The 9,604-nt window shown below is 43.5% G+C and overlaps 1 protein-coding gene across 1 annotated transcript; it reads right to left on the reverse strand.

Annotated features, from left to right (window-relative positions):
* Nucleotides 1-4,292: 4,292 nt before the first annotated feature.
* On the reverse strand, nt 4,293-8,929 carry LOC140465586 (interferon alpha-F-like). The gene is made up of 4 exons (XM_072561125.1): nt 8,798-8,929; nt 8,551-8,640; nt 4,500-4,739; nt 4,293-4,391 (listed from the first exon to the last, which is right to left on the reverse strand). The coding sequence occupies exons 1-4, from the start codon at nt 8,927-8,929 to the stop codon at nt 4,293-4,295; spliced, it is 561 nt and encodes a 186-aa protein (XP_072417226.1).
* Between the last annotated feature and the right edge of the window lie 675 nt (nt 8,930-9,604).

A 9,604-nucleotide genomic window follows, 5' to 3' on the forward strand; every position in this document is an offset into this window, starting at 1 on the left:
TCCGATCAGGTGTACCCTCTGTGGGAAGCTAGAGAAATGATTTCTGGGCCCTTGCTGCGATATTTCTATCACTGATAGCCGTACGTGAAATGTCAGAAGACTGGAGGTTGGCTAACGTGGTGCCACTATTTCAGGAAGATGGTAAGGAAAAGCCAGGGAACAACAGAGCGTTGATATTGGTGATGGGCAAGTTGTTGGAGGGAATCCTGAGGGATTGGATTTACATATATTTGGGAAGGCAAGGACTGATTAGAGATAGTCAGCATGGCTTTCTGCATTGAAAATCATTTGTCACCAACTTGACTGAGTTTTTTGAAGAAGTAACAGAGAGGATTGATGAGGGCAGAACAATGGACATGATCTATATGGACTTCAGTAAGGTGTTGAACAAGGTTCCCCATGGTAGACTGGTGAGCAAGGTTAGACCACATGGAATATAGAAAGAACTAGCCATTTGGACACAAAACTGGCTCAAAGGAAGGAGACAGAAGGTGGTCGAATGTTGCTTTTCGGATTGGAGACCTGTGTCCAGTGGTGTGCAACAAGGATCGGTGCTGGGTAATCTGCTATTTTTCATTTGGATGTGAACACATGAGGTATAATGAGCAAGTTTGCAGATGACACCAAAATTGGAGGTGTACTCGACAGTGAGAATGTTTCCTCAGAGTACAACAGGATCATGATCAGATAGGACAATGGGCTGAGGAGTGGCTGATGGATTTTAATTTAGATAAATATGAGGTGCCGCATTTTGGAAAGGTAAATCAGGGCAGGATTTATACACTTAATGGTAATGTCCTGGGGAGTGTTGCTGACCCAAGTGACCTAGGAATGCAGGTTCATAGTTCCTGAAAGTGGAGTCGCAGGTAGATAGGATAGTGGAGGAGATTTTTGGCATGCCTTCCTTTATTGGTCAGAGCATTCAGGAGGTCATGTTGCAGTTGTACAGGACATTGGTTAACCGACTTTTGGAATATTGCGCTCAATTCTGGTCTCCCTCCTATCAGAAGGATGTTGTGAAACTTGAAAGGGTTCAGAAAAGACTTGCAAGGATGTCACCTTAATTGGAGGGTTTGATCTACAGGAAGAAGCTGAAAAGAATGGGACTACTTTCCCTGGAAAATTGGAGGCTGAGGGGGATGACCTCACTGAAGTTAAGGAAATCATGAGGGACATGAATATGGGAAATAGCAAGAGCGAAGGATTGCAAAACTAACGGGCATAGGTTTAGAGCGAGACGGGTAAGATTTAAAAGGGACCAAAGGGGCGACTTTTTCATGCAAAGCGTGGTGCATGTATGAAATGAGCTGCCGAAGGAAGTGATGGATGCTGGTACAATTAAAAGGCAACTGAATGAGTACATGAGTAGTAAGGGTTTTGAGGGATATGGGCCAAGGGCTTGCAAATGGGATGAGGTTAATTTAGGATATCTGTGCAGCAAGGATAAGTTGGAGTGAAGGGTCTGTTTCAGCACTGTACATCTCTATGACACTATTTGTCTGCTTTCCCTATCTATACTGGGTTGCTGTTGCTCTTGTCATCACCATTCTCACTTCACCTGAGTCACCCATTCCATTTCACCGTAACTGCCACCAGATTTTCCACTTCATGCCCACTACCAAATTAGCCAGGGAAAAGGATGGTGTGTGAAAATGGCAGGCAACTGGAAGCTCAGGGTCTTTTTTGTAGTCAGAAAACAGATGTTCTGTGAAGCAGTCACCCAGTCTAGACTTTGTTTCTCCTGTGTAGAGTAGAGCACATTGTGAGTAGTGAATGCAGTAGACTAGATTGTGTGAAATGCAGTTAAAGTGCTGCTTTACTTGGAAGGCATCCTTGGGTCCTTGAATACTGAGGAGGGAGGAGTCAAATGGGCAGTTGTTACACCTTCTGCAGTTGCAGGGGTAGGTACCATGGGGTTATGGAGGGCACAGTGTTGGGAGTGAAGAAAGAGGCATTTGAGGTGTTCTTGAGGGAATGGAGGCCACAGTAGGCTGACAAGGGAGTAGAGGGGAAAATATGTGTCTGATGGTGACATCTTACTGAGTATGCTGGAAATGTTGGCTAATGATCGTCTGGATTTGGATGCTGGTGGGATGGTAGGTAAGGTTAAAGGCAATCCTATTCTGTAGTGGGAGGGAAGAGAGGGAGAGAGGACCAAAGTATGGGAGATGGGTCAGACCTGTTTGAGTGCCCTATCAACAACGTTGTTGGGGAATCCTTGATTGATGAAGAAGGTGAACGGTTTGGGGGCTCCCTTGTCAATGTTAGCATCATGAGAATAGATGTGAAAGAGATGGAGGAAACGGAAGGGTGGAATAGATTCTTTACAGGAAGCAGGGTTTCAGAGGATGTATAGTCAGCATAAGTGCAACGACGTATAGTCAGCAGAAGTGTAGTAGATATGGGTGGCCAGCCTTTCCCAGAAGTGGAAGCAGAGATGTTAAGGAAGGGAAAACAGGAGTCAAGAAATGGACCAGATGAAAGTGAGAGTGGCACGGAAATTGGAAGCAAAATCAATAAACTGTTCCAATTCGTGACCAGAGAAGGAAGTAGCACTAATGATATCATCAAAATACTGGAGAAAGAGTTGTGGGTGGGGACCAGATTAGGATTGGAACAAGGAATTTTCCACATGCTGTACAAAGAGGCAGGAATAACTGGGGCCCATATGGGTCTCCATGGCCATCCCTTTGACCTGAAGAAAGTGAAAGAGTGGAAGAGAGAAGTTCTTCAGAGGGCGGACAAGCTTGGCCAGGTGGACGAGGGTGGACAGTTCAGTGCTTTTTTCCAGAAAGAAGTGGAGAGTTCTGAGACCATCCTGGTGGCAGATGGACACGTAAACGGATCACATGTCCATGGTAAAATGAAGCTGCAAGATCCCATAATCTGGATCTGTTTGTGAAATTTGGGAAGGAGGTAGATGTGGGCTTTGTGGAGTTGGGATATGAACAGTTTTTTGGAGGCAGTGACAGGGGGGTAGATTGCCAGCTGAAATAACATTGCTAACCATAGTTGACACAATGGTCCGATGTTGCATGGTGGGATCATGTTTCAGGACGAGATAGAATGAAGCATCTCAGAGCTGGTCTTCAGCCTCTGCAACTTCGAGGTCAGTATGCAAAAGCACAACCCTTAATATTTAGTGTAAGGGTTGGATTTGTGAGCATGGAGTGTACTATGTTCCTGGGAAGATAGGTTGGAATGGGTGAGGGGTCAGAGAAACTGACGCAACTGATGTCATGTCAATACTTCTCAAAGAACAGATGGATTGCTGGTAGAAGGCCTGAGAGAGAGGCCCAGGGAGTGGGGCAGTGTTGGAGGTGGGCTAAAGGATCTGTGGTATGGAGAGAGGACTCTTCTCCAAGGAGATGATGGCAACAGGGGAAGAGTTCAACGGCATGTAATGCTTGAAATTCATTAAGGTGGGGACACAATGATATAAAACTGTGACTATTGCTGTGTACAATGTGTTCAGCATCAGAGAGTGGTAGGTAAGGAGGAATAGTCAATATGCAATGGGAGGTGGTTTTGGGGAGGGAATGGAGTCTGAGGGAAAGGGAGGGATAGAGGCTTCCAGATGACCATGGGATAGTGTAGTTTAAAATGGATTTGTGGCTCAGAGGAGTAAGGACAATTTGATATAGCAAAATTGATGTTGGAGATGAGGAGGACTAGGAGCAACAGGCTTCAGACAGAAATACCCACTGCATTTATACTCAGTGTCAGAAGGTTAAATGACAGAAATCAAAAATAAATGCCAGTTCATAAAGATGTGTAATATTGTTAAAACAATTTTATTTATATCATTGAGCCGTTACTCAGTATAAAATTTAACAGTTGAAAAAATAGTGTGCTTCCCAATGTATAATAAATAGTATTAAATTAACATCTTTAAGTTAACTAACACATCCTATAAAACAGAACCATTTCAATAAATTAAGATAGCATCTCAATAAAAGTACACAAATGAAAATAACTGACATGGTTTCCAAGATTAGCAAATACGAATTCATAAGTGCCAAGGTCAATATGGTTGAGACTTCGCTGTAGTGCAAGTACATATCTTTGACAGTCTGACATTCCAAAACAGACCGCACACACAGTGAATCTTTAACATTGCATCAAAAGAAAATATCACAACAATAAATAACAGTGAATTAGAATAAATAGTCCGACTAACATTCTCATTGTACGTTTGTGACACAACATTTCTTCCAAGCAGAAATAAATAGTTTCAATGGAAAGTCATTGAAATAAATATTCATTGGTCTGGTGTGTAGTAAATGTTCTTTTCAGTTTCTTTTGCTGACTTGTGCCATAATGAAAAGTAACTGTTGTAAACGGGCTCTGGTCTCAGCGCGGATGATTTCCCAGGAACATTCACTGAATTTCTGAAAAGGTAAAATATTCAAGTAAATGCATTAGGGAATAAGTCAACTTAAGTGTTGAAAAATGTATTGCTTGCCAGGAATTACACAATTAGTTCTGAATTGTCATACCTTGTGTTTGAGAAACTTTTCCAGTTTCCTGAAGTAATGTTGAATCGCAGCATTTTTCTTCAACTTGTGGTCAGATCCAGGTTTCCTCAGACAGTCTTGCAACTCTCTCAGCTGTTGCCCCAGGAGAAGACGAAAGTTTTCCACCTTGTCCCAGGCCCATGGTACTGAACCCAGATTCATGCTGTAGATCTTGTTGATGTGGTGCAGGGTTTGATGGATAATCTCAATCCTGTCCAGAGTCTGAGCAAAATACACAAGATTAGGATGAAGACTTTAGTCTCATTCATTTGGGCTCATGTTAGATTAAATATTACAATAAGCAAATAATAATTAAATGTCAAATTACAGATGCTTAGTTTTAGTATGTTAAAAGGGCTCTAGGAAAAGTACATACAAATCAAACTTGATCAGATCAATGAAAAATAAGGAATGCGAGTCTTTAAATCCATGGATTCGACACAAGGACATGGGAGGCAGTCGAAAAGGAGTTGGAGGTTTCAGTAACTTAGAATTGGAGAAATCACAGTTAAACAGGATTGATTCTGAAGAATTAACATTCAGTTCTTCATACAAGGAAACAGGCTCAATCAGATGGGAGAACTCGCAAATAAATGAGGGTACGCAAAATGTTTGGAGATTGATTGGTACAAAACACAAGAAGGAAGGCAACGATATTTTTGAAAATTGTTTGTACAAGGAAAACTGGGTGTTAAAGAAGCAAAATGAATAATTTTCTCTGCAGTATAGAGGACATGGCTGAAGAATGAAACTAATTTGCATTTACATTATTTAGAAAACAAAGGTATCAAACATCATGTGAAAGAGGGAGGTTGATGAAAAATTGAGAAGAGAATACACAGATAAGGAGGTGGTCTTTTACTTATTCACAGAAGATGGAACATGAATTTTGACTGTTCTGTACTGAATTCATCTCAAGTTGCTGTTGCAAAGAATAAAATTAAATAGTGCAAAAATCGAACTTTAATGAGCCAGAAAAAAGCCATGGCATGGCAAGGATGGCAAAGGATGTTGGTTATTTTGGACTTGGACATGACATAGAAAGATCAGAGACAGTGAGAAATATGTAGTGTCACCTGGGAACAGAAGCCCAGATGCAGTGATTCAGGTTGCAGGAAGGGGATTGTTTGTTGAGTGCGACAGTTGAATTTTAAGGAGGCGAAAATGACTCTCAGTGACAGCCCTGTTGAATGTCCTTCTGCGTCAGCTCAAGGTTATGTGCCAATTCACAATTCAGTGGCCAGTGCTGTGGTGAAGATTGTAGATGCACTTAAGGGGAAACAAGTCAAATTATTTAAGTGGATGGGACAGGTCATGACAATGGGAAAAGCAAACAAGGAAAACTCAAATAGAGTATAGACATGGCATGAACTGGACACACTGATGGGCTGTACCACCTGCATTTATGATCGCAATGGGAGTAAGGAGATAGTGGAAGTGAAATTTTTATAGTGCCTTCGATTTAGATAACTTGAGAAACTTACAAGAACTCTGTGGAATGTGAGCGTGAAAAACAGAGACAATACAGGCAGAGATGAGAAATAAGATATGTGCAATGACTGTGATAGGGTTATTCTACTGCAACATACCCTCCCTCCCTCACACCTTCACCCCCTACCAACAGCCACCAACTGTCACCGTTTTGAAAATAATTGAAAAACCAACAGTTTTAAGATAGCTGTGAATATGGTTTAAATCTGGACCTTGCAGCAAAGAACAAAACTGGGAGAGGGCAAACTATGTCAGGATTAGGCAGGTGCTAGGGAGTGTTGGTTGAGTAAGGCGGCAGCAGGCAGGTCCACATTTGACATGTGGGAGTTGTTTAAAGACCCGCTGATGAGATTTCAGCACCAGTGTGTTCCAGTAAGGAGAAAGGATGGCAAGGTAAGGGTACCTTGGATAACCAGGGGGATAGCCACTTGAGAGGGTCTGGTGGACCAGTGAGTAGGTAATGTTGCTCCTGTGTTCAATAAGAAAAATAGGGACAATCCAGGAATCTGCAGATCGGCGAGTCTCACATCGGTGGTTGGGAAGATATTGGAGAGATTGCTTAGGGATAGGACGAACGGGCATTTGGGAAACTGTGGCTGAAGTAGGGGCGTTGTACAGGGCAGGACATGTCTTACTAACATGGTTTATTTTATGAGAAGTTGACAATGTGATGGATGAGGGTAGAGCAGTGGATGTTGTCTACATGGATTTCAATAAGGCTTTAGACAAGGGGCCTCATGGTAGGCTCTTCCAGAACATTAAGATGCATGGGATCCATGATGACTTGGCCACATGGATTCAGAATTGGCTTGTCCACAGAAAGCAGAGGGTCGTGTGGAACATGTATTTCATGCTGGAGGTCTGTGACTAATGGTATTCTGCCAGGATCCATACTGGGACCTATGCTGTTTGTGACATATGTAAATGACTTGGATGAACATGTAGATGGCTGGGGTAGTAAGTTTGCAGATGATGCAAAGATTGATCGAGTTGTGGATAGAAGGTTATCAAATGATATAGCATAATATACATCAGCTACAAATATGGGCAGAGAAATGGTAGAAGGACTTTCATCCACGTTAGTGTGAGGTGCTGCACTTTGGGAGATCAAATGTTACGGAAAAGTACTCAGTTATTGGCAGGACCTTGAACAGAATTGATGTACAGCAGAGTCTTGGGGCTCAAGTCTGTTGCACCCTGAAAGTGGCCGCAAGTAGAGGGGTGGTAAAGAAGGTGTATGGCATGCTTGCCTTTATTGGTCAACGAATTGAGTAGAAGAATCAGGATGTCAAGTTGCAGCTTTGGTTAAGCCACAGGTAGACTATTGCATTGAATTCTGGTCGCCACATTACAGGAAGAACGTGGAGGCATTGGAGAGGGTGCAGAACAAGTTTCCCAGGATGCTGCCTGAATTAGCAAAAAGGAGAGATTGGAAAAACTCGGGTTGTTCTCTCTGGAGCGGTGGAGGCTGACGAGAGACGTGATAGAAGTCTATAAAATAATGAGATGCATAAATAGAGTTGACAGTCACACATTTTTCTCCCAGAGTTGAAACATCTAAACCTAAAACGCTGCATTTAAGCTCAAACTTCAAAAGGAGGCGTGCGGGTAAGTTTTTACACAGGGAGTGGTAGGAGTCTGGGACATGCTGTGAGGTGAGGTAGTGAAGGCAGATACAAGAGGGGCGTTTAAGAGACTTTTAGATAAGCACATTAATATGCAAGGAATGGAGGGTTATGGACCAAGGGTGTGCAGATGGGATCAAATTGGCTTCATGTTCAGCACAACATATTGGGCCGAAGGGCCCGTTCCTGTGCTGTATTGTTCTATGATCTAACCTGTGAAAAAGGAGATCAAACCAGTAAGCGTCAAGTGTGGGATGAAGAAAACAAGATGGATTGATGGAATGTGGATAGGGATGGTTTTTCGGATGAGCTGGGAAATGGTTTGATGGATGAGCTCGGTAGAGGGTTTGACCTAATATCAAGGGGTGAAGTAGATGTTAGGAGATTTTAAGTCTGGGACACACAGTGAAGTGAGGTAGTGGAGGAAGATACAATGAGTGCGTTTAAGAGACTTTTAGATAAGCACATCAAATGGAGGGATATGGACCAGCGGTATGCAGACGGAATCAGTTAAGGTTGGCGTCATATTCAGCACAACATGGTGGGCCGAAGGGCCCGTTCCTGTGCTGTGTTATTCGATGTTCTAAGCTGTGAAAACCCAGGTCAAGCCAGTGAGAGGGAAGCGTGCGATGAAGAAAACAAGATGGTTTGAGTAGGAATGTGGATAGAGATAGTTTTTGTGATGAGCTGGGAAATGGTTTGATGGATGAGCTCGGTAGAGGGTTTGACCTAATATCAAGGGGTGAAGTAGACGTCAGGAGATTTGAAGTGTTGAAACCTGGAGGTAAAGATTTTCACAGTGGGAGAAATCGCTGCGGTTCAATTTTCTGATGTGAACTCTCTGATCGTGTTGTTAATCTCACACATACTTTCTGTAAAATCACAGTCTGAATAAAATGAATCGAGTTTTAACTCACCCCCACTCCATCCGAAAGTTTCACCAGGTCCAAGGGCTTGGTTTTCAGGGAGAACCTCTGCCTTAAACAGTGTCCGGGAAAGGGACCGCCCTGAGGAGAGAGAACAGTCCCGGTTACATTCACTCCCAGAAACTGAGATCCTGGAGAATCACTGAGCGGGAACGACACAAAATTAAAAGCTATTTCTCCCTGATCTGACACTGAGCCGGGAGCAGACCCAGTGAGATTCCGATCAGCTGAAACTCACCATTTCATGCAGTTTGCTCAGAGTCTCTGTGTTGAGAACTTGCTGTAAGTGCAGCCTCTCACAGCCCAGACTCAGGGTCCCGGACAACAACACCAGCACCGTCCAAAATTTCCAAATCCTACCCAGAGCCATGCTGCACCGAGCCAGAGGGAAACCCTGAGCGGAAGGAATTGATCTCAAGTAACTCCTAAACCGGTTCCTTTCTGACTGAGTCAACCTCCAGGAGTCACAATGCAGCCGCTTGTGAAGCCGAAGCGATCTCCTTAAGTGTCGAGTCCTCTGTGTGTGAGAGAGGCTGGACGGTGCTGTGAGCTCCCACTGCCTGAGCTGCCGGTGTCTATCGGCGGAGGGACTGGCGAGGTGTGGCCATGACATTCGGAAAGTGAAATCTGGTTGCGGGAGTTTTGAACGAGCTGTAGGAGAGCAAGAAACAGCCTGTGTGCTCCCTGTCTGAGGGAAGGAATCTGAAAGGTGGAGATTCCTGAAGCAGCGAGTGGAAGATCCCGGACAGAAAATCACAGCCAGAGCTCGAGGCGCGGTCAAAGATCAGCCGTTATCTCCAAACGTTACTGATAATATTGGAAAACGGATTGTTTCTTGATTCGAGCAATAGGTTATTCTTTAAATAAAAGCACAAACAAGACTCAATCTTGGTGGAAATATGAGAAAACATTTGTTCTCTTTCTCGCCTTCTCTGCAATCTTTGACAGAATGGACCGCAGCTTCGTCATTCAAGGTCTCTCTGCTTTACGTACCAAGTTGCTGGGAGTGCAATCCCTTGTTCCCATTCTGGTGTCCCTCTATGCA

This window comes from Chiloscyllium punctatum, chromosome 42 (genome assembly GCF_047496795.1).
Source record: "Chiloscyllium punctatum isolate Juve2018m chromosome 42, sChiPun1.3, whole genome shotgun sequence".
Taxonomy (NCBI): Eukaryota; Metazoa; Chordata; class Chondrichthyes; order Orectolobiformes; family Hemiscylliidae; genus Chiloscyllium; species Chiloscyllium punctatum.